Genomic DNA, 26,814 nt, shown 5'->3' with positions numbered 1-26,814 from the left:
ACCCTATGCTGGTGAGGTCTGTGGGAGCATGGTTACAACATATTCTGGACATCTGTAATTCCTTCACCAATGATCTATGGGTACTCCAGGTTCTGGGGTTGGTCATTCATGTCACATTTTCACCTCCATTATCCTCTCAACCTGTGGTATTTCCATCCCCAATACGTCCATGGAGTGTGGATCTTTGTTCCAGGGCTATCAGACAGCTGTTGGTCAAGGGGATGGTAGAGAGAGAGTCGATCCTGTTCTTCTGTGATTTTATTCCCATTTATTAGTTGTACCCAAGCACACAAGAAATTAGTGTCCGATCATTGATCTTTCTCGTATCAACCAATTCTTAGATCCTCCCAGATTTGCATTTTTCACCAGGTCTGTGGATGACCAAGTTTGATGTTGTCGATGCATATTTCCATAGTGAAGTCATGCTGCTACTATCTACGTTTCATGAACAATGGTCAGATTCTGTAGTTCAGGGCTCTGCCCTTTGGCCTAGCATCTGCACCATATGTCTTCTGCAGAGTTGTATGTGCTTTTTCTCATCACCTTCATTCTTTGGGTTTGTGTACACACTTTTATATGGATGACTGGTTACTTCTGGCACCATCTCGTCAGTTGGCAGAATGGCACACCCAGATTATTCTTTCAGAAGCCACCAAGGCTGGTTTTCTTATTAGAGCTGAGAAATACATTCTCTTGCTGACTCAATACATTGTCCATCTGGGTGTCTTTTTCAACACATATTTAAGTTAGACTCAGCCAACTCCCATCCAGCCCCATGCTATGGAACAGGCAATCAAGCTCTTATGTACGTCTCCTTCTCCTACTGTGTGGATGGTTCTCTCTTTTTTGGAGATGTGGGTATCCCTCGAATTTCTAATTCCTTTCAGTAGTCGCTGCGTGACCAGTGGATCATTGACTATGATTCACTGGATCATCCATTCTCCTTATTCAGGAGCAACATTTTTGATCTCGAGTGGTGGTTTGGATTGGAAGAACACTACAATAGGTGTTCTCTTGTCCCAAGATTCATCTCTTCACAGATACCTCACTTCAGGGATGGGGTGCATATATCAACAGTCAGGAATTCCAGGGTCTATAGATGAACAACGAATCTTCCTTCCACATCATTATTTTAGAACTTTTTCCTGTCCAATGGCTCAAGTTCTAGCTCTATTGAAGGGAAAAATCATCATGATTCATTCTTACAACTCCATCTTACATTTCCTGTCAAGGGAGCAAGCATTCTTAGCACCTTTGTTTTTAAACTTTGGATATTCTCTACTGGGCTCACTCCCACCATATCAGCCTCCTAGCTTACTATGTTCCTGGAGTGATGAATTTAATAGCAGTTCATCTGTCTCAGCCCAACCGAATGAATGCTACATCATAAGGTTTTCCGGTGGATTTGCTGTCAGTTCTGGACTCTGATAATCAATGCTTTCACCATTCATTACAACTCTCCACTACAGCTGTTTTGGTCCCCAGTACCTCATCCTCATGTTTTGGCGATAGATGCATTCAGTCAAGACTGGATGGGATTGCACTTCTATGCCTTCCCCCCCGATTTGTCTGTTATCCAGAGTTCTGCCTATGGTTTGATCCACTTCTTGTTGAGTGCTGTTAGTTTTCTCGTCTTCAGTGTCTTCAAGAGTGTCCACCTCTGCCACTTCCTCTTTGGCCATATCTGTTGAGGCAACCTAGATCCCACATTCTACACCCAGACATTTATGCGATCCTTCGCTTGGCATTGGGGTTTAACTTCTAAAGTTGCCTTGTATTTGTCTCAATCTGTCCATAGACCCACAATGGCCATTTATCAATGGAAATGGCACACTTATTGCTAATGGTGTCTCACGAGGAAATTGAACCCACAAAAGTCTAGATCCATCTCCTATCACCTTATATAAGGCAGCTTTTCGCTATTCTAAACATCGGAAGTTATTTGCATCCCCAGTGCTATCCAGCCTTCTCAAATCATTTTGCATGCTTTGTCCCAAAAGGCCTTTTCAGTTATCTAACTGGGATATTAAGGAGGTATTATATGCTTTGTCTCAACATCCATTCGAGCCTTTAGTCTCATGTACTCTGTACCACCTTTCCCTTAAAGTGTATTTTTTGTTGCTGCTGGCCTGTGGACATCGTGTGTCAGAGTTGTGTGCACTGCATGTACACAGAACTATCTATCACTCTACTTATGTCCTACTATACCCAGACAGCTCCTTCCTTCCTAAGACTGGCAGCCATGGAAGGGGATAAATCCTTCTCCCCATTTCATTTGCTAGCTATTTCTTACCTCTACGGCCACTTGCACCTCAGTCATTTTTTATGTCCCATCAGAGCCTTGAGGTGTTACGTGAATCGCACTAACTCTTTTTGAGGTGCTAGAAATTGACTTTTTATTTGTTGGGATCCTTCAGTTTCCCACAATTTATCCCAGATTACCTCGAAGAGGTGGGTTTGCAAATTAATCCATATTGTTTATTCTGCACTATCTTTACACGCGAGGAAACTTTTGCGAGTCACATCTCATCAGATTCGTCACATTCTTTTGTGGCTGCCCGATTGAATTGCCAGTTGGAGGACATCATGCAGGCTGTTATGTGGACCTCTCCCAATATTTTCTCTCACATTATTTACACAATCCGGCAGTTTCCTCTTCTGAAGGTTTTTGCTTACCCTCTGTGGCCATTTGGCCACATCTGCTAGATTATAAGGAGGGATGAGTATTTTTTTACTCCTCTTGTCTCTCTACTTTCTAGGGTCCCTTACCTCTTTTTTTTTTCAGTGGATCCCACTCTGTGGCAGGTGTTGCCCAGGCAGATTTGTTTTTATGAATCTAATTCCACACTAGCAACTACTATTTCATACCACTGGTTGCAACAGGCTTTATAGAAATGAGGAGCTCACCAGGTGGTATTACCATACTATGCTGGACCGCCACTCAAGGACTCTCATGAGTAAAGCTAAAGGGGATCCTTCCTATCCCTGCTGATTATTGGATTGAATAAATTGGGGTCGGTTTGCTTTTAAAAATTTAGAGAACTTGGTCACCTATTGCAGTGTTTCTCAGGGCTCCCCAGTGCGCATTAACCCTCAGATTCTACTAGTGGAGTTTGGGAGTCCTTACCATACCCACTTTCTGGTAACTGGGGTGGTGAACAGAGGCTTTTCCTCTATAGTGTAAGAGTGAATTCCTCCACTGTCAGAGAAGATGGTGAAGTTGGGGGCCCCCTGGGGTCCCTGCATGTTTTTTCCCAGATGTCGGTAGGAGCGGCACCAGCCTACACGAGTGCCTACTCGTAATACCAGTTCAGATTTGATGCTCAGCTATCTGGTTGGAGTGTACATGGCCTTTCTTTTTGTTCAGTATCAGTTCAGTACACTGTTCATGGAAGGGGGTCCGCTATCTCATAATTCCAAATGCAGAGCAGTCCAATCTGGGTCCTTGGTTGAGCACAGTTGTTCTACATCCTTTCCATAATTCTGGTGGCAAGTTGAAAGCTTCTTGCCCACTTGGTTGGGGAGTGAGGATGAATGTTCGTAATTTCAGACCAGATGAAGTCTGTTCCTTTGGTTGAGTAAGGAATACACGATCCCATCATTCCAAGTCTAGGTTGTTACCTTTCTGGCTTCTTTAGGTGGAGAAGAAGGTTTGTCCATTTCAGTGCAGCTTACTTTCTCATCGTGATTCCGATGTTTCAGAATGCATTACTCTATGGCTACAGGTTGGGATCCAATCAAAATTATATATGTATATAACATTGCAGTCCAGTTGCCCAAGCCACCAATATGGGATATAGGGACCAATACTCCTTAATTCCAACCCAAAGTAGTGGAACCTCGGCTATCTGGTTGGGGCTGGCCTATAGGTATGATCACTCATTTACAATTCCACCCTTGATACAGGAACCAAGTTCAGGGTGAAGAGCATACTTGTTCTGGATGTAGGGTGGTTCCCCCACTAGAGTACCAATCTTCTCTTTGCACACCTATGATCGATGTAGAGACTTTCTGTATGGATAATGCCCTCACCAGCCCCTCCACCTTCTCAATGTGGGATTGTAGCTACAAGTGTCAGTGGAGATACGTATGTTTTGGAAATTAACATTTTCCTTAATTGAAAATGTATTTCCAATAATACTTACCTTCGCTAACACTCTCCTGCTCTTTCTCCCCACTAAGTGCCAGTGTTAGAGACTGGGATCCATTGGAGTCAGTCTCGAAAAAGTGATAACATTATCTGAATGAGGCACTTATATACAATACCAGGATAGAGGGTGCATTGATGTAGGTGTAGAATATCATGAGACAAATATCGCAAAGGACAATTAAGTGGGGTATAAAAGACTGGAGCAAGCAAGAAAAATCAGACCAATAATTAGATGGGCAAAGGAAGAAACCCTGGAGATTGAGTAATAACTATAAGTGTCAGCAAAGGTAAGTATTATTGGAAATACATTTTCAATTTTCTAGACTTCAAATTGTAACATGAAACTACATTCATTTATCCTAACTAGCTTTAAACTCGTAACAGTATACATCTACATCTACTTATACTTAGATTTTATTGTTTTAATGACCTTTGAACCATGTCTAAGTACTACTATTCATGCCATTATAAGTTATAAATCACTTGGGGAACATGGAGCTCACATTACACTATCGAATTATGTTACCCACTAACTATTCCGAGCTGCTCATGTTTGTGCCTCGTGAAACATTTTTCTTATTATTACTTATTTCACCTAATATAACTTTAATTAATCTAAAGAGATCCCTATTTTTACATTTTCTGTTGGTTATACGTAATATAGTATTAAGAGTAAGAGAGAACTATTAACAAGTCCTGAAAGAGAGGATGTGACAGGTGAGTGTGGCAAGAGGGGCCTGATTTTCTATTTCATGGCTCTGAAACCAAACAAGATTGAAGGCTATAAAAATTATGGTTTGTCTGAGCAATGACGATTTTATAGCGAGTATTTTACATTAAATTTTCTACTTATTGAAGGAGTGGTGAATAAAATAGAGAAGAGGGGATCTATAGAGAAGATGTCACATTCTCACACTAGGAGAAATTCAGGATTTTTTTAATATCGCCTTATAAACTTAAGAACTTAAAACTTGTATACTACTAAAATATGGATTATTAGCTACGATTTTATACTGTACTAATTGATATAACATAAACAAAAAGTAGTTTAATTAAATTTTCAGTGTAAGTCACTAAAACCTCGTGACGTGCATTAAAGGATGTCCGTGGTGATAGGGTTAAGATGGAATTTTAATTTGTTTCACCTAAAAATTCTTGTTTCGTCAATAAATGAAATGTGATAAACATATTCTTCTGCCTTTCACTAACAAATCTTGATTGAAAAAAGTGCAAAAAATAAATATAATACTGTTATACAGTTAAATGTATCATTTGAAAAAGGTTAATGTGTTCAGACCAGAATTTTTCACCCACTCTTTTTCTTCTATCAGTATCATTTACTTGTGTAGTGCTGAAATCATTATACATTCAGATACCAATAAAATTACATTATGATGGTTATTTGTAAAAAGTATCATTGTCTGAAGAGCACAATTCAGTTGTATAGCTTCTCAAACAAAACTATTTTTAGACAACCTCTGTGGAGCTATGTTTTTAACCTGCAGTGATCAGAAAGACTAGCTTTTTTTGTAATTTAACTGATACATAATTCGAAACAGTAAATGAATTTGTTGATATTTTAATTTACAAGATTAAGTTTAACCCTTGGAAAACCAGTAATAATTGTGTGATATATACATCATGTGGTCCTGTAATTCTCAAAGATGTGTTCCTCATTTTGTTGTAAATACTGTTAATCCATGAAGTGTGAAGTGGTAATATTTTATTTGTAAACTAATCAGAAGTCTGAAGTTGGGGTATACTATATTTGCAATTTAAATTCTTAAGCTAATTAATTAGTGAGTTATTTTAAAGGATATTAATTTCATTGCTAGTTTAATATTGTATTGCACAAAACAAAAGGAGTAGCTTCATGGTAAATTGTTATTGTAATGATACATTATTTAAGATTAGCAGTTCTCGGTGGAAGTTTTAAGTTCTTCATTTAGTTATATCACTGTCCCTAAATACTTTTCAAGGTTGTTTAGTAAATAACTTTTGTTGTATAAGTATTCCAAACAGTTGCATGGTTGTTATTTTAGGTCAGTTGATATATATCATGGCCAAGATTTTCACATCATTGCTCGATTAAAAGCGCAAAAGAAACTCATTCAGTGTATTCGGTGGCATCTTCAGTTTACTGCAGTTTCTTCACAGCAGTCAACATACCATTGTTTTTTGGCTTGTTCTTCCAATGAAAATGAAATTAATATCTATGATTTAACTTCAGTTTTAGGTAAGTTTTTATTCTTTAAAAATTTCATAAAGTATTAAGTTCAAACCTAAGTTTCTCTACTACTGAATAAAATTTCTTTAACAGGCTATATTTTGAGATATACAACTTTTTGGATAGACTGCTTAAAGTTTTTTGTTTTGTTTTTATCTTATTTGCATCTATAACTTCAGGAACAAATTAATTGTGAACTATAAAGATTAGTTTTGTGGTATTCTCAGGTTAAACTGACATCTGCAAAGAGTGTTAGGTAGGTTCACTTTATAATGGGAGGATAAATAATGAAGTAAGTCTAAATTTATCTAAAACTGACTGAGTTTTAGAAAGAAAGAATGTCTGGACACAAATGTACTAAACTCAATGAAACAGTCTTTATTTAAACTTTAAAATACAAACGCAGTCAAAATAATATATGCATAGGGTGAAGGACAGTGCCTTTTGTGTAAAGTTCTCTCTATAAACTCACAAGAACTTATTAAGATGTTTGTAAAGAATTAGTTTATTTATTAATCTCTAGAAGAGTATCAGTATTTAAAGAAAGAACTTAAATTTGAGAGAGAGAGAGAGGTAACTAAAAGATCAGATTATTAAATACCAAATTCTATAGTATTTATATTCTCAGTACATGTCACTGGTGGTCAATCCCATCGAAAACAAAAGGGAGGTTGTAAACTAGAGATATCACCGGATCTATCCTTGGAGACATTGCTGTCAATCTTCATGTACAAGATTCAGCTAAGTCATAATAATTACGTAGAAACTTAAGGATAAGTCTGCGCTTCACATTGTTTTAAGGGCTACTTACCTACCTCTAACTAACTTTAGCTAACATGTCTTTCAGCAACTACAGGGAACACCTATGAATGGCAACTGCAGCCCACAAGTTGAAGATTTATATTTATTAGAGCTTGAATTTTCATTTCATAGCAAAACTTAGTAAGAGAGAGAGACTATAACAAAGCTGTACACATTAGTCATGCTTGTTGATATGATGATATTCTTTAACTAAATTATCAAGGCTTTGTTGACTTTGGGAAACGCTCATCAACCAGAATTCATCTACATAAGCACTAGGTATTTGCTTTGCTATCTTTACCATCCCATTGTATGACTCAATAACTAAACAATAACTTGTCATAGCTATTTATCTTGGAGGTAAAGCTAATCTAGAGTTACACTGTCAGATCCATTTAATGGGCTTTCATTGGTCACTACACATTTTTAGAAAGTATCATATAAAGTTTTGCATATATTATTATCACATATTTGAAATCATAGGGAATCAGTGACAATGCTTGAAGCAAACAACTTGTTTTTAAGCATCTTATAAGTACAGTTTTGTTCTATTCGTTTTTTAATACCACCACCAACTAAAACATTAATTACGTCAAAAAAAAAGTGGAACCTACAGAGGCTGTCAACCTGATAAAGTATTTATTATCCACAAAACTTTTTCCAGACCCTCTCTAGAATATGGAAACATGGTAACTTGTAATATGTCAAATCACCTTTTTCAAAAACTAAAACAATATCAAAACTACAGAATCAGACTTGCCTATCGATTACCAACATACACTCCCCAACATTATCTGAACACAGCAACAAACCTTCAGCCAATCAAACACCGATTTATCTCTCAAGCAAAGAAATCTTACTGAAAAGTGGAAAAAAGGAACTCATAAACTTACCTCTTCCTAAAACTAGCTGCCACACCAACATCTTGGATGAAATACAGGTCTCCATTCAATTTCATTGAAAACTACAATTCTGATTTTGCTTAACCCATACGCTTCTTTCCCCAACAGTCTACACTAAGGGCACTTTTCAGATAGAATAATCGGCCCCCAAACAGTGAAAGTGGGTTTTCCTCTGGGCACTCCAGTTTTCCCCCCATAGCTAAATTGTGAAATAGGGTCACAACTCACACTGACCTGAAAACGTTTTGCTTATTCAATTAAATTTTAACTTAGATTCAACTCTCCTATCCCACCGTAAATTCACTTTAATCCACTGGATCTCTTTTCTACCCCACATGCATACTTGGTCACAGTCTTGAACCCTGGACCCATTGCTCGAGAATTGAGCCTTACTCCGACTCTTTTCTTTTCACTAGAGACTGTCTCAATGACGTCACAAAGTTCTTCCACAACAACGGTCAACTCACCACGACTACTGACCATGTGTCTTAACACTGCCATGTGGTACAAGCTCTCACTCTCCTTCCCTTCTTGTCTCTAACTCGGCCAACTCGAACGCCACAGGAAAAAATTAACACGACTCGGCTCAGATATCTTAAGTCTGTATGGGCACCTGTTCTGATAATCCAAAATTTTCATTTTATTTTAAACACGCACAGGGTAAAGAGAAACAATAGTTTCTGATAGCCCCAGGTTGGCTTTCAAGCTTTAGTGTGCTAACTCTTGAAAGTCTTTCAAACCTAAATTTCTACCAAGTAAAAGTAAAGTAAAGTATTGGTTAGGGCTGAATGCGGCTTGTTTTTAAGCATAAGTAAAGTTTCATACTGTTCTTTCTTTAATGTTACTTCCAATGAAGATATTGGTTAGGGCTGAATGCAGCCCAATGGTTAGCGGTGCACTTTGGGTTAATGGAAAATTTATGAGTGTGTCAGTCAAATCCCACTTTTTGATTACAGAAATCCAAGAGTTGGGAGTGGGTGGTATTAACTAACTGGCTTCCCTCTAATCTATCACTTCAAAGTTAGGAATGGTTAAAATGGTTGATATAATTATTTTCATTTTACATTTATTATATGTATATATTTATTTTAAATGCTATGAGGATTATATTGTATTGTTAACTTTGTATATGGATTCAGGACTAACCTAAATCCCCCAAGCTGACCAAACCTCATGAGTTAATAATATTGTGATTACATCCAATGTTATTAATAACATCAATTGCTGAATCAGTGCATTCTAATCATCACAAGTTTTTGTTTAATGTCCTAGTTAGACTAGTATATTAAATTAGTTACATTCATTACTTGGTAATTTGTAGATCTGATATATGCATGTAGCTTGTTGTAATCAGAAGTTATTGATAATTTACCTTTTTGTAAAAAATATAAGTTAATATTTATTTTCAATGGGCTTCTAGATTGCTAATTTTTAATATACAAAATTTAACTCTCTAGAAACATAATTAAGTAATCAATAACACCATAATTCATATTTATAGTTTTTGTTTCTTTAGTTACAGACCACAAGCAAATTAAATATTGGTTGGATATCTACCAAAAAACATCAAATTTTGTACATTCCATAGGATACAATGGTAGAAAATAGCATTAACTTTTAGAGTTCAGGAATGTTGATGATATAAAACAACAAAATTATATCTAGTTTTTACTCACTGAATTATTCAACACTTTAATTTCACAAGAACAGTTAATATTCTAATTATAATACCTCTTTAAAACATTTAAATAATCAAATAGAAACTTAAAATTACAATTTGCCAAACTTATTTTTAATTTACTGATGAGAGAAAATATTAAAATTTGCTGCAAACAACAACCAAGCTCTTAATTGCCAGTAAAAGTCTACATTTCTTTGTAGTCTAGATGATTGTCATTTCTTGACATGATCGACTATTTTTTCACAGTAACTGTAATTATTAACTTTGTGAAAATAGAAAGTATTTCTGCTTAAACTTTAAAACTATAATGATGCTTTTATTGATTTATCAGACTTTGTAAACATATAATTCTATACTTTAAAGACATAGTCCTACACTATGTGCCATTACATATTATAAAGTGTAGTATTACTGAAAATTATTAACTGCTAGGTTTAAAAAAGAATAACAGCCTCTAGGGGGGGGGGTCAATATACAGAAACTTTTGTCAGTTTGTTTTTAATACTGTTTGGACCACCAAGGATTCTATCTATAAGTTTTCAACCAAATCTTACCCAGAATTAACAGGTTAATGTGTAAAATGTATGCTGAGATTCTGGTAATAAGTTTGAAATGCAGTAAAGTTTTCTCATGCTACTTTTCTGATTTATAGATGTGGGAACTGTTTTTATTGTGTTGAACTGAAACTGAAATGTTGAACCTAGGTGAAAACAACAATACAAGGACTTGTGAAGTTACTATAACACAGCCAACAATTCAACTTGCTGGTCATCAATTTCGTGTCACATCTTTGGCATGGAGTCCTCACGTGGACTGCAGACTGGCATCAGTGTCTTATGATGGTACTGTTCAAGTAAGGAGATTACAATGAAATGGGTCTTGTTTTTACATACTGTAAGAGTTTGCATGTATGTTTTATTTATTATATTGATAAGTAATACAAATGGTGGGTTCAGATTGTGAAGAACTGTGTCCTACAGCTGGACAACATCTACAATGAAAACTGTGAAGTAAGTAAGTCATTGTTGTTATACATGTAACTTGTTAAAAAGATAATAAAAATTATTTTGACTTTCTACTTAAATCATTAACTGATGTTATGATTTTAAACTGAGGAATCTGAATATTTAACTTGATCTTAATGATGAATCTTAGTCTCATCAATTCTTATATCACTGAAAAACTTGTACATGTAATAGCAAGTAGGTAAAGAACATTATTTAAAAACAGCATGTTAATTTTGCCTTATAATGAAGAATTAGTGTTTAGCTAAAGAACAGATCGCATACATGTTGTGTAAAGTATCATTTTATTGATAGTAAATATTTATTAATTGCATTTATTGGTGGCATGCATATATATCCACTTAGGCAAAGTAGTTTGCAAACCAGACACAAATCAATCTGCAGTTTCTGCTGTCTAATTAAAACTTTGTAAATTATTTTAAAGGATATACTAATGGCTAATCGAAAAAATAGAAAGGTGACTCCATCGCTATGGTCAAACAAATGACAACTTGTTTTATTTTGACCCATGTTATGCCTAGTAATTCAAAGAGATAGCTGTATGTTTATAAAAGGATCATAGCTTATTTTTGTGACTATGTTTTGAAAATACCTCAACCCCTAAAATAATAAAACTATGTGATTTTATAGAAATGACTATAATTGTCACAACTATCACAGAATCACATTTTTTCTGATATGATACATTATCTCCTCTCACATAAATAGCTATTATTTCAGTGCTGCCCTCTATATGCACAAAAAGTTTATGCATGCCATAAGCCTTTGATCTCCCACTCAGTTGGAATTGACTGATTCCAATGCATCTCTCATGCAAATCATCATGCGACAACCTTCCACCAATAAGATTGTGACATACTCTCTTGATACATGGGACTCCCTCTGTTCAGTTCTCTCGACTATCACTTCTTATTTGGCAGTGCTCATGTTATAGCATTTAGTTTGTGCTATTTTCAAGTGTTTTATTTTAATATTTTTCCATATCTTTGTATCAATTTCTCTCAACAAGTTTACTCTTTATTATACAATAGTTATATTTGTAACTTGTGGAGTTATTCCAAAGTGGATCTATTTTATATTTCTATCCAGTTACAGAGCTTATTTCTTCATTACAAAACATCAAACAGTCGTGTTTGGTTATTTATTTTGCATTATGAATTCTGTTTTACCACTTTGGAGGCTATATGTTCTATTAGCACATTCACACAAGCTTCAGGTTGCAGTACTCCATGATAAGATTTTCGGCTTTACTTTGTCAGGAGATTGATTGTCCAAGTTTGGGGACCCACACATTTGAAATAAAGTCCACCAATTTTGGAAAGATAAGACATTCTACTGTTATGGTTTTTATCTGTAGTTATTTGGGTTCCATAACATAACTTTTGTTAGATTGGTTAATACTCATAGTCAAGTGCAGGTTAGCAATTAGTCTTAGTTGTATTAGACCGTGGAGGCATCCTCCTGAATAGGTTAATGGAATACTAACAAAGTATAGAAATTATTGTAAAACCATTCAGTTGAGAATAGGGTGGTGGTGTTCTGCTGGTGTAGATGGTGTGATATCCTCCAATATGAAACAAAAATAAATGGGAGTGAGCCATCAAAATGGCAGTTCACCCTTCGATCGGGATCCCTTATCCTACCCCCCATGTGGATGTTGGTTCCCAGTGGCTGGGTTTTGGATTTAGAGTTGAAGCAATCAACATAAGTTCTCACACATGTATTACAGATGCCTATATTACCTTCCTTGTTTATATTCTTGTTACTGCATCAGTGTTGTGGGTCACAGTGGAGGTTCTTGCAGATTATTATGGTTTTCCCCTTGCACTATCCCTTGATGCTTATCATTCATACTGTGCTTGGGGTGGTTCAAGTCAATTTCAAGTTTGAGGGAGATGGTTTGCATTACACAGACATCTTTTCAATACCAGGTTCCTGGATTGATCTATCAAATTCTTACATTAACATGTGCCCCGTTCATGGGTTAGGGGTTCTGGGTTCCCTCCGGTCTTATGAGCTTGAGGAAGACAGTATGATCCTCTTTCCTATCCCCACCAGATGGCTGGGTTTTGGATTGTATTTGACTTGCCACCAGTATGATCCTCATCCTACCCTTGCATGGATGTCGGTTCTCAGCAGCATGGGTTTTGGATGTAGTTGACTTGCTGTGTACAGTCTGTTGCACCCTAGCCACTCTACACCTAGGGGCCTATCGTTTTATTCTTACCCACATTTATATTTTCTGGGATAGGGTTTCATAAATATCATATGGTTTGGATCCTTATCCTGCCACAGTTCTCTCCCACTTGGATTTGCTCCTTCATTTTTCCACCCATATATATGCAACATTTTTCTGAGATGGCTGATGGTTATACGGTGCAGTCTCCCACATTAGATCTTTGATTCTGAATATCTCCTCTTGGGGAGTGTCCTTTGGAAGCTTTCGAAGGATTCTTCTTTCTTTCCCTCTCACCTATCCCTCCACCTATTCAATGTGGGATTTTAGCTATTTGTGTGAGTGGAGGTAATGTGCCGTATCAGAAGTTATAATTTTCCTGTACTGTAAATGTATTTCCAATAGGTACTTACCTCCCCTTACACTTCCCACCTTTTCTCCCCACTGAAAACTGGTGCTTCCATTTTCTGCCAAAACTCGAAGTGGTAGTTAAGTAGAATTGAATAGAGGGAGTCACATGTGTCAAGATAGTATGTTGCACTCTTATTGGTGGAGTGTTGTCGCATGATGATTTGCATGAGAGACACATTGGAATCAGTCAATTCCAATTGAGTGGGAGGTTAAAGGCTTGTGGCATGCATTAAAAAAATTGGATATAGAGGGCAGCACTGAACAAGAATAGCTATTTATGTGAGAGGAGGTAAGTACCTATTGGAAATAATTTTCAGTATAGGAAAATTATAATACAAGTTCTGGAAGAGATCACTCTGGCAATAAGGTAATATTAAAGGATAGGTGTAGGAAAATTACAACATTTCAAGATAAAATCATACATTGCATTTAGTGTTTCAAGTTCCTTAAATTTTTGAACTATGGATGTAAAATGATCTGATTCTGATGAAAGAAGATGCCAATAATGTATGTTTCAAATGAATGGCATGTATCTTCTTGTAAAATGTTTTCTTTTATTCATTTATTACCCCCTTTAATAATTCAGTTACTAATCCATGCCCTTCAGTAACTGTATATTTTATATTGTATTTGATGGTTTATGTGAGTTGGTAACAGAGCTACCAGAAAAAAGGACTAGGATGTATCATACTTTCTCTCCAAAATATATTTTTAGTTTCTGGAACACCCATATCATTAAAGTATTTGGATAAATCTTCCATTAAACTTTGGCAAGAACACTACTACTTTCTGTTTAGAAAACAGTATTAGTTCCACTGCAACAGCCAGACTCTTCAGTGCCTCATCATGTACTGAAGAAATCTGTTTACCTTCTGTTTTCTATTGTGCAGCTTGCATGTTCCTTTCTTATGTGTAATAAGAATATCACATTGTATGACACATGGCATCAGATATGAATAGATCATGGCATGAGAGCAATTTTAGTGATATATCATCATCCACATTTTCCTCAGCAGTTGGTAGGGTGTGGAATCATGTTACTGCTTCTTTGACTAGTGGAATGAGTTTATTGCCTTTGTTATCACCATCACTACAAATGAAGTAGTAGATATCCTGTAGTAGATGTCTTCTAAGTCCAAGGCTCCAGAACACATGCCTTACATGGTAGATGGTGCTGAGAAATTAGAGGTCACTTTATCTTTTCACTCTATTGATTGGAGGTTGTGTAATTTTCAGCCTGTAGACAAATCCTGAAAGTATAATGAAAAGACAAGTTGTAAAATTAGAAATAAAAGGAGCAACCGTGCCTTTTTTTTTTTTTCATTATTATTGATCATGGAGTTTCAAAGTACTTTTACGAGTTCGAACTGCTAAAGTTTCACATTTATTTTCTTTGTTTATTTTACTGTCAACGACTAGAGTAGAACCCCGTTGAAAATAAACCAACAAATCACAACTTATGTTAGTAGACTCTTTATGCGACACCATCATAATACAATACTCCTGACAGCAACAGAGCAAGTGCGAAAAGATAGTCGACTCGACCCCTGCTCTGAGAACGGGATTATAAAGGCTAAAATGTTTTCTTGGAAAATTCAGAATAATCACACTGCACTTAGAATCAATGAAAAAGTTTATGCCAACAACAGAATGTGTAATTTATCGGCTTATGTATGTATCCTATAGTGTTCACAACAAGACTTTTCAAGAGTAACAACACTGCACTTTGAACCTGTCAAAACATTTATTATGTGGTTTGGTGCTGATACAATAAACACTGCAATTCTTTGAGTATTGTAATCCTTTTGGGGTGTTTGGAATTTAGCAGCATAGGTGTACAAAGATGTTATTTGAGCACATGCTTATAAAATCCTATTTCCCTGGTTGGTACTAGTTATCACACTCATTTAGTTTTGCAAGCCTTATAAGTCTAGTCTTCTTTGGAAAACATTCTTACTTTTGCAGCTAAATTGTAGTTTAGAAGTTCCCTTACCGTTGCAAAACACCTTGAGTTGTTACTGACCCCTGCCTTGAAGTAAGTAATAATCATTTATAATATATATATATATATATATACAGAATCAAGTACAAATTACAAATCTAGCTGTATTACCAATATTTTGGCTACCATACGTTACATGTATACATGTATATTTACTCATAAATGCTTTGATTTTAGTTATTTTTCTTAAAACATTAACAATGAATGAAAACTACATAGAAAAACAATGATTTCTAGTACTTACAAGAAATTACAGTGATAGGAAAATATTTTGCCCTCGTGTGCCTTTAGTGCTAAGCCTCGTTTATTTTTTCAAGTGGAGGGTGAATAAATATAACTTTTGTAGGCTTCAAATATACATTTTGGAAAGAAACAAATATATTACATTACTCTACTAGTATACCCAAAACATTTGTAACTTGCTTGGGTTTATAAATAAAGTATATATGTGTTAAAATATTTTTTATCTACATTCAGAGCAACAACTTGGTCATCACCATTCAACAGTCTTGACTAAATTTTTTTTTTTCCCCCAACTCTTTACAAACAACTGTCAGAATCACATAAAGCGCAACTTGTCCTTTCTATTGGTTATAAACAGATACATAAGAAAAGTAGATGGAACTATACAAGAGGTTTGGGAAGAATAGAGTAGAAGGAGGTGCCACACTAGTTGATTTGCTAGATACGTTGATTTCTCAGCAAATCAAAGTGGTGGGAGGTTCTAAATTTATATTCTAGCTTGCCAGTATCTAAAATTCATGTTTCTAATTCGTTAACCACTTGTAAACGTATATAGTAGGTGTAAAAAATATAAACTGTGCAACAAGACATGGGGAGGTGCTATGTGACACTCACAAATCAATATTTAGCTTTATTTTATTTTGAATTAAGAAATTAAAACATACATAATATTAAAATTTGAAATAGAAGCAATGTATTGATGCCAAAATCATGGATATATAGTAATAATAAATTTACTTAATAAAGTTTTGAAAATGAATTGCTAACAAACCGTGACATGCACATTAGACCCACCTGTTGCGAAAGGGTGAGTTATGTCATAACAAGAGGTTCATACAATCATTACTTTCTCACAACAGACAATTTTACATACAAAATAGGTTCATTAGGTTCATTCTTTTGTCCCAACAGATAGCACTACTTACCCAGAAGTTCATTATAATTATTACTTAATTGTGATCATTATTATGCCACATGAAACTGCTCAGTCCACTTATACAAAAGTTAATTGTGATCATTAGTTTGTCAGAATAGAGAATTTCATTTAAACAAGTAGATCATTATGATCATTACTTTGACACAAAAGAGTTCCACCCGCACAAAAAGTTCATTATTCTCCTCTGTTGCAGCAAAATTTAATGTGCAAAAAAGGTTCATTATGATTTTGTCATAAAAAAGTAGTCTGACTGGACAGAAAACTCATGATACAAGTTCCTTTGTGATAATAGAGTGCTCCACTTTCACAAGAAGTTTGTGGCAATCATTCCTTTCTCACAATAGACAGTTCCACTTACACAACAAGTTAGTGGAACACATTTCAGTTCTGTGGCTTGTAATCCTTACAGTGACTTTCATGATGTTTTACTCTTTATTGGATTATTAGAAATTGTCTATTGTTATTTTACCCTCATAGTTTTGTGTATTAGTATTTATTTTAGAATCCATTACATTTTGAAAGTAGAGGATTTATTGATTGTTGGTGTTTATTTTAATTTTTCATGACACATTGAAGATATGGGATGTATTGACTGGAACTCCAGTAGCAAATTTTGCAGGACATCGTGGACGGGTGTTCTGTGTAGAATGGAATCCATTAGATCCAGATTTGGTCTTCAGTGGTGGTGAAGACTTCACCATTCAACAGTGGCGAGTATCTCAACAGGAAAATATACTACCTCCTCCCAAAAGTTAGTTTTAAAGATTCTTTTTTATGGTCTTGTATTGTAGAAAATATATGTATACACATGCATATAAAGATAGAGGGAGATACATTGTGTATTGTTTCTAAAGGTGGGATTGTTTACTTGTGATTTCATTTAGTGCATTTTAGTGGAACTTATATTGGGGTTTATGTCATTTTTAGTTTACTGTATGTGTAAAAATTCAAACCTCAGGTCCAAGAACTTAACCATTTTATAAAGTGAAAAGTACTTTTTATTTCCATTTTCATAGTTAGATAGAAAATTAGAAATATGACCAACATCATAAGTAAGTAAATAAATACATTTATGCTTTAATGTTATTTTTTGTGCAAATGATACACATGAACAAACACATGAATTATGAAGAAAAGCTGTTGCTTATTTCATCATAAGGCTGTATATAAGTCGCATGTGTTGTATTTTCTCCGGTATGCCACAATATTTATCTGACTGTATATATCAAACAATAAGTAGATAAATTAGAAATTTAATTCTATTTTGTCTTGCTTTAGCTGAAAAAAAGTTTAATTCAAAGAATGAGTGAAATATTACACTTATTTCACTGCAGTGTCTACAATTTTGTTTATTAGTGTAAGTCAAAATATAAGTGTTTAAAAGCTAGTATTAAAGTTTTCTATGAAAGTGACAGTGTGTTAATCACATATTGTGCAATTCCTACTATCGTGTTTGTTATTTCACTGTAGAAGAAAGAACTCGCAAGAAGAAAAGTACAAAAAGTCAGAGATACGAAACAACAAGTGAAGATGTCCAAGGGCTTAATGATTCAACTGTTCTGAAAGAATTAGATCAACTGCTGGAAATAAAAAAGCAAGAACTACAAAATCCTTCACAAAAAGAGATGGAGGTGAGACAGCACATAATGTTGTGGAGAAAATGTGAAAAACTTATTGAACAGCATCTTAGAATCATCATTTAAATGATATTATATTTAATAGAGATGAACAGACATGACATTAATGTTATTCTTGTAGTAAATATATTCACATCAATGCATAGCAGTAATATTAATAGTTTAATTTCTTAATGTACAATAAACATAAAACTGTCAGGCCTAAACTCAATTCTTAGGTGGAAGAGTTCAAAATTGGATATGAAAATCCATACTGAAAAATTAAAAAAAAACTTGATTCTTTTGGTGCTTTTTTTTGTTTTGTTTCATATGTAAGTTACCTTTTTAATACACTTGCATACCTATGCAGTGATTTATTCTATAAATCTACAATTGGTTGATGATCAAGCATGTTAGCAAACTCGGAGAGAAAGATTTGTTTGTGAATGCACAAACATTTTCAGTACTGGCAAAATTTTCTGTTTCTACCCATGTAACTTACATGTTTGAAGTAGTTAACAGATCTTGTTCAATTATGAGTTTTTAGACTTGAAACCCACCTTTAACATGGTTTGTCTAAAGAAAGGATTTTCAGCAGCAAATTAATGTTTTAGTTTTTACCATACATTTAGTAGTGTAATTAATTATTTTAATTATAGAGGCTAACATATTTTGATTTTTTTTTCAAACATAATTTTGGATTTACAGAGAGGGTTTTGTGAGTTAATAGCATCATAGTGCATTTAGATAGGATATTAATGTGTATAACAGTATAAAAGCTAGGCTAAAATATCTAATATATAAAATACTGAAACAGATTATTATGTAAAATCTGTCAGCTTTCAAAATATTTGCAGTGTACTATAGATATAAGATCTACATGACTGTAATAACTGTTGTTCAGTAACAATGTGTAAGAAGTTTGATTTTACAATAACTGGACCTTCCACCTACTATGTTTGCACTCATTCCTGTTAACTAATCATGTACCCCCACGCGAGTCGTGGTGTCTTGCCACACACTAAGTAATGCTTTGTAGGATTGGCAGGCATACTCAAGACTGAAGTAGTGCACTTTGATAAGTTTAACTTTGTTATAAAAGTTCTCTCTTCTGATCACTGTATAGCTATTTATTTTATTGTTTCTTTTTCATGTCATTCAGGCAAGCAGTAATTAACAGCCTACTTCAAAACTGTCATCTAACAAAAATAACCAACATGATGGTATAAGGAAAAACCTATTGAACATAATGTTTGTAATATCACCCAGAATAAACTATTTATTAAACATAATATCATAATCAACAATAATGGTTCATAATAGGGATCACCCAGAAATTTCACAACAATTCTAAAAGAACATATGGGCAAAATCCATCTTTAAAAGCAGAATTGTTCTTGAAGCAATGCTCAAGACTTTCTACCTCAATGGCTAAGGCTGCTAAAATATTGATAATAGCTAAAAAGTTGATTTTACGATTGTTAGACAAAATTAAAAAAAATTTTTTGTTTCAAATAGTATTATTATTATTATTGTTTCACAAGCCAAAAGAAAAATAGCTATGAATATTTTATTCAAACCTGGTCAAATCTACTAAACAAAAATTCATGCTCAAGTCATAGGACTATTTTTAAGTTGATTCTTGAAATAGAAGGAGAGAGTTTGTTAGTTTTTCATCGCTACTGGCCAAGTTTCTCTTTGAAGCCATTCAAGCACCAAAGCCTATACCAAAAACGGCTAGGTATGCTGTGCCAAAATCTATGCACAGCTATTAAATAGACTCATGCGAATGTTGTAGGGCTATTTTTTAAGTTGATTTTTGAAAGTCAAGATTTCCACCCTCTAAAATTTTCTAAGTTCTTCTTTGCTACCAACATAAGCTCATCAAAACCATTGAAGCATTGCAGAAATCTAGATGCCATTTAAGCACACCATTATACTATTCAGAAATGCTCCATTTTATAATAGTCGGAAACACTTCATTTTATTATAGTAAACAGAGTGTATATTTATAACAGTGTCTCCAGCCTTATTATTATTGATTATAGTTTTACAAGCTGCTACAGAAAAAATGCATACAAATACTTTACTGCAACGTGGACAGTAGTGAGGAATGCACTGTTGAGGGTAGTTTAGTATTAATTCAATCACCTTTGTTCTTGCACTCTCATTAATTTCTCTAAGTTCAACACTTTCTGCCATTGAAACAAATCTGGTGTTTTACTCATGTGCATTAATTGAAAAATGATTTGTACAACTTTTCGCTCATTAGTTGGAAACTGCCATGTTAAGGATTCATCATTTCTTGAGTTCACTGTTCTTCATTATTTCTCAAGAGTGCTGTTGTTCACTGTTCCTTATGTGGTTTTCTGCAACTATTTCAGTGAGTTTTCTAACAGTAGATAATTATCATAGTAGATTTCTCTACTCTTGTGAGTGGTTATTTTTTCTACTGATTTTCATACTTTGCCAAAATTGTGAGTGCATATTTTAGTATCTAAACTGTAAAAAAGTGCTTCTAAGAAAAAGTTATTTGTTATAAAAACAGAGACTAAAAGAATTTATCATAATATGGCCAAGGCAATCAATATTATAGGATACATAGTTTAAAACTGGTTGCTAAAAAATGTAAACTGTATATTTGGTTTATAATTATTTTGTTATCATGTTTGTCATTTCTATTATTGATGGCACGAGTATGAGTTACTTGTCATTTGGTCACTTTTGTGTTTGATTATGTGTATGTTACTGTTGACTAAAATTGAAAAGTACTGTAGACTTAGAGTTAAAATAAGGATTTGTAGCTTGAGAAAGTAATGTAGACGCTATTTCCAGCTTAGTTTGCTTACTTTTTTTCGAGTCCCTAGTTGTAGGCTTGAAAATATAATAAATGCATTTTGATTCAACTTGTTTCTGTACTTTTTTGATGATCCCTATTCCCATTTTTAGATTAAAACTTTTTAATTATCTTGTTCATAATATCACCTAGCGCAAACTGCTGCCTGAAGGCTTATGCTAAAAATTGGGTTTTGATACCTGTGGTGGGCACATCACAGATAGTTCCTTGTGTGTGGCTTGTTGATAATGTTGATATCAGCTAGCACAAATTGCCTATTAAACATAATGTTTTGAAATGTTACTCACCTCTCTGCATCTTATGGGCACTACTGTGTAACTTCCTGCGCATGCCACAAGGCTTGAACAAAGCTACTACCCCTACACGTGTCAATGTGTATTGTGTCAGCCTATAAGTAATCATAATTAGACCAAAAGTCTCCACTAATAGGAGGACAACTCATCCTCCATGCACAGTAATCTCCATGAGCTCTAGCCATGAACACAGGCTCATTCTTTCCTCGGCACTGGTTTTCTTCAGATGTGTTCTTTTCATAAGATTTACTGGAATTAATTTTCTTTATTATATGCAAGAACATTACTTGCATATAACTTATCAGTTAGAACTTTCCTTTGAATTATCTTCAATTTGATTTTCTACCACACCTCCTCTGTTTTTTGTCCTCTTGTTAATATCCATGATTCCTCACCCCTCTTTGAGGGCTGGCCACCATGGGTCTTGGAAGATATTTGTTTCTGGAGCCACCCCTTGGTTCTGGTCTTGTAGTACCTCTGCTTTTTACACTTTGTTCATTGGTGCACTTCCTTTACTATAGCCTATTGAGTCCCTCAGGTGCTTTCTCAGAGGTTTTTCATGTATTTCTACTTTCTAATTCACTTGTTTCAAATGTAGTGAGACAATTCCTCAAATCCAATTTAGGGTATTACTCCTGTCTTGTTATTATCCCACAAAAATGGGAGGTTGTTAGTCAAATATGAGCCTGTCCCACTTTATGTAATTTTGGTCTTTCCTTGATTGAGAATGAGCAGTCTTGTCACTTGCTGATGGATACCCTTCAAAGTGGAATATGACTTATTTGGGGTTTCAGACACTTTTACCTCATCCTAGTTTATTTGCCTGCCTTTCACTTCCTTTGGTTCATCCCATATTGGTCAAACATTTGGTTTTTATTCCTTTCCTTCGAGTTGACTTTGGTCCCATCTTTTTTCATTGAGGCTAGTGAGTTTTTACTCAGAGGTTGATTTCTTGAGGCCTGTTATTTCACTGCTCTGTGGACATTTGGCCTCCACTTGACCCTTCTAACTTGTTTTCTCTGTTGTGACCTCTTTTCTCCTTTGGGATGGCTGGATTGGCTTTCCAATTAAGTTTCAGCCCTCATCCTGTATTTCCTTTGCTTTGTGGTCTTTTTCACTGTCTTAAGTTGCAGTAACCCATTTCACTGTTTTTCAGTTTGGGAAATCTAATTACAGATGATTTGCCTGATGACAATGGTCCATACACTTCTCCAGTGTTCTCTCCCTGTCAGATCCCACCCCCCCATTTCTTCTAGTGGAATATGGGAGATCCCTTTCTTCCCCAATCCCAATCTGCTAGCGAAGTCAGTATGGAGAGTTCCTCATTGGTTGGTGCACACTGGTACAAGACAAAGTGGACATACCATTCGTTTGGGTAGTAGGGCTGGGGTGTTACTCGGTAGTGTAGTACAAGACTCCCTAATATTATGAACCACGCCATTCTCAGTGGCTATGTCCAGCTGGTTCGGTCTTGGGTTCACCTCGGGACACAGATTTGAGATGCTAATCCCTGCACTTGATATTTGTGGTGAGTATATCACATAAGTATTTCTCCAATATGGTATGGCCTACCTTATATCCCTTGTCATACTACACACTCTTGCTCAGCTGTCCGTCTATGCAATAATGGACAGTTGAGTAATTCCACCCACATTAGCATCCAGCCAACAGTTCTTATGACAATATCTTCTGCTCTACCAATCTATTTGGTGAAGAGTATTCCCTGCTTGAGATGGATGTGGTCTCACTAATTATTGAATCACCAATTTACTCCCATGTTATGGATGCTACACTCCAAGGGCTTTCCCTTTTGATACTGTTTTCAGAAAGAAGCTCAATTTTGTAATTTCTCTGCACTGGCCCTTCACCATCTTTAATGTGGAATTCTCGCTTTTTGTGGCACATGGAGGTGAGTAGCATTTCTGAAGTTAACATTTTACTTACCTAAAAATGTATTTCAGATAGACACTAACCTCTCACTCTTCATCCCCAATTATGAAGCATTTAATATGCCTCATCTAGAATGAGCTTGTGCTCATGATGATTACTGTGCATGGAAGATGTGTCACCATCATGTTGCTGGTTGGCTACAGTCTAATGATGATTACATCATAGGCTGGCACAATACTCGTTGACTTGTGTAGGGATGAGAGCTTTATACAAGGCTTGCTTCGTGTACAGGAAATTGCATGGCAGTGCGTGTGAGGTAATAGCTCTTTGTGGTGCTGAGAGATATCTATTTGAATTGAAATAGATTTTGAGATAAGGAAAATATTAACTTGCTAATATCAATTACCACAAACTGCTCATTAAACATAACATCACCTAGTACATAATGCCTATCTAATAAAACAGCTTGTATGTTTGTTTGTCAGTCAGTCAGTGCCATAGCTCCAAGAAGAAAGAACCTAGAGACCTGAAACTTCGCACAGATACTAAGGGAATTCTGAGGGTGTGCATCTTAGTATTATTTTTATTGTGCACGGACTTTACATTAAGTTACTTTTTTTATTTGTGAGCTTATGGCCCTCTTACTAGAGCTCTTATTGGACAACAATGTACTGGGTGATAAAACTCTGTTTAAAATAGGTGTCTAGGCAACAGTCGTAACAAAAACTGACTTGGGGTATTAAAGTTATTAGCTAATTATGATGAATATAGAATATATATTGATTGCTTCAATATAATACACATGAGGATAATACAATTATAGATATTATGTCAAGAAACAAAATAAAGGAATATTTCATTCTCCAAATAATACACTGTAAAACTAAAGGTTTAATTTTATATCAAAACCACATAGATACTGTGTTTGTGTAAGTTTCTAAATATTGCCTTTGATTTTAAATTACAAAGTAAGTTGAGTAGTTTGGCTAGCTGAGAGAGTGATTGTTAAGTTGAGGGCTGAACAAGAATTTAGGTTTTATTCCGTACAATGTTTTTTAAAAACCTGTTGTTACTAAATTGTTATTGTTCTATATTTTTTCAAAGAAATTAAGCATAAAAGTGTGTTTTAAAAACCTATTGCTACAAAACTGTTATTATTTTACATTTTTTAAAAAAGAACCCATGTATAAAAGTGTTACAATTCATATTATAATTTTTGCCAATAATGTAAAACAATAACAGTTTTGTAACAACAGGTTTAAAAAAAATGCATAAAAATGTTAGAATTAATATTATTGGTGGAAATGGTTATATTTAAATGTTTATTCATTTGTATCTAAAAATGTATTTTCAAATTATGTGTGTGTGTGAGGTTAAGGAATTTTGTTATAAAGTTATTATTTCAAATAAAACCTTATATATATAAAAAATTTGACATATATATTGAATCTTCAATGAAGACCTAATCGTCTTAATTTCTGAGTTCCATTGTGTTGGTGTTACCGACTGAACTCTGACCTCTCCCTCAAGTAGATCAGTTGCTTGCATTGATTTTTCAATGTAGAACACTATGGCTTAGCAGGTTAGAAGCGGTTTTTCCTGAATTAGAAATAGTCTGTTACAATATGTACACTTTTCCTTGATATGACCAGATCTAGCAGTAAGAAGTATGAATTGTTGATGTACCACTGAAGGTAGTTTAGTAGCCATCTCAAATTCTCTCAAGTGACTTTACTGGATTAATAACCATTTAATACAATAACTTTTAAGGTGGTTGGAGAGGATTGACCTGATTTAACCCTCTCACAACTGCACGTGTCACAATGTTTTCAGTAAGTTACGATGAAAATTTAATTAAGCTATTTTTTCTTCATGTTATACCAATTAGTATAGCATAAAATTGAAGCTGATGATCCATATTTTAATGGCATATGTTTTAAGCTCTAAATTTTATAAGGCAATATTTTAAAAAATCCTGAATTTCCCCAAGTGTGGGAAGTTTGACTTTCTTTTCTCTAGGCATCCCTTCTTTAATTTATTTACCACATCTCCAAGAAGTACAAAATTTAATGTAAATTACTCATTTTAATGTTATTTTCTCTGAGGCAAAACATAATTTTCATAGCCTTTAATTTTGTTTGGTTACATAGTCATCAAATAGAAAATCAGACCCTATTGCCACACCCACGTGTCACATCCTCTCTTTCAGGATTTGTTAATAGTACTCTCTGATGTTCAATACCATATTATTTATAACCAATAGGAAGCCAAGATTTTGATCAATCAAATGATGTTTTATATTACATTATGTTTTGTACAGAAAAATTTTAATTTCGCTTTCAGTACAAACTTTGTTCCCACAGGAAATTATCCCGTGGGAATGAAGCTTGTACTGGAAGAGAAATTAACATGCTGCAGATGTAATGACAGTCTAGAAATTTGAGGAGTACAGAAGTTGACATTTACTCTTACAATATTAAGCATTCACTAAATCATTCGGTGAATATGAGTACTATGCCATTGAATTTGAATACAAATACTTTAATTTTCCCTACCAAAGTATTTAAATACAACTATGAAAGCTGTATTCGAATGCATATGAATACAATTACCATGTGTCTGACTGCAACATTATGTCCAGTTGGCAAGTTGCAAGATTTATTTCATCAACCTGTGTATAGCTTAATCCAATTGGAAAGTGCCATGCATCAGGGACAACATGATAATTTCATGTTGGTAAACTTATACATTTATTTCATGATTCACAGCTCTGGCCAAAAATGTGTTGACTTTACACAAGTATTTCTGAGGCGAGTCTTCAAACCACTTATGTAATATCATGCTTAGATTGTTAGGGCATCAAAGGGCTGTAAAGTCTTTTGTATTTATTAGCAATATTGTGATAGCTTGGTCTTGATGTGATGATAAACAGGCCAAAAACAATTCAATTGTCAATGTGCTGGAGGCTGGAGCCTAATATGAAGGGATCATCTGAATATATAGTGTCTAAATCAAATAACTACACTGGGTTCCCATTATATGTTGCATTGCTATGTGTCATTTATTATTAGTGTTCACCAGTTACTACCCATGTATCAAACAGTATTGCTTTGTTTCATTACTAGAGTATTACAGTGCCATTGACTACTTTTCCAGGTGTAGTGTTTACCAATTACTACCAATATTTTTGAAATAATGTCACCTTGTTTCATTAATAGAGTGTTAAAACCTTGTCAGATTATTTAACCAGGCATAATGTTCACCAATTACTGTACAGTACTGTACTACCAATATGTGTGTGAAGCAACATTGCCATGTTCCATTACTAGAGTGTGTCAATGTTGTCGGACTAGTTCACTGGGCAGAGTGTGATATGTTTTCCACTGGCCAAGACGACAGAGGATGTAAACACATTGTATTTGTATGCCATTGTCTGAGAACATTGTTTTTTCTGCTGCAGAAAAGCTATGTTACACCCATTAAAAAAGTTATTCAAGAGGGGACCAAAATTTTTCAGGAATGCATCCATCCCATAAAACATGTAAAGATTGTGTTGCTTAACATTGTTTCAGATGTACGTCCCACTTTCCAGGAATGCATCAC

General features: G+C 34.8%; 1 protein-coding gene across 4 annotated transcripts in view; it reads left to right on the top strand.

Annotated features, from left to right (window-relative positions):
• LOC106459328 (gem-associated protein 5-like) overlaps positions 1-26,814 on the top strand; it is a 128,687-nt gene that overhangs the window by 47,970 nt on the left and 53,903 nt on the right. For 3 of the 4 annotated variants that reach the window (XM_022385804.1, XM_022385803.1, XM_013918948.2), the window contains exons 12-15: positions 6,193-6,386; positions 10,466-10,614; positions 17,132-17,306; positions 18,026-18,186. In XM_022385804.1, the coding sequence (XP_022241512.1) occupies positions 6,193-6,386; positions 10,466-10,614; positions 17,132-17,306; positions 18,026-18,186 (679 nt within the window). The remainder of the gene's footprint in view (positions 1-6,192; positions 6,387-10,465; positions 10,615-17,131; positions 17,307-18,025; positions 18,187-26,814) is intronic. The other variant, XM_022385805.1, reaches the window with a different exon arrangement.

This window comes from Limulus polyphemus, unplaced genomic scaffold (assembly GCF_000517525.1).
Source record: "Limulus polyphemus unplaced genomic scaffold, Limulus_polyphemus-2.1.2 Scaffold593, whole genome shotgun sequence".
NCBI classification, from domain to species: Eukaryota; Metazoa; Arthropoda; class Merostomata; order Xiphosura; family Limulidae; genus Limulus; species Limulus polyphemus.
The sequence above is the reverse complement of the archived record's forward strand: the minus strand, read 5'-3'. Positions and strand labels throughout refer to the sequence as shown.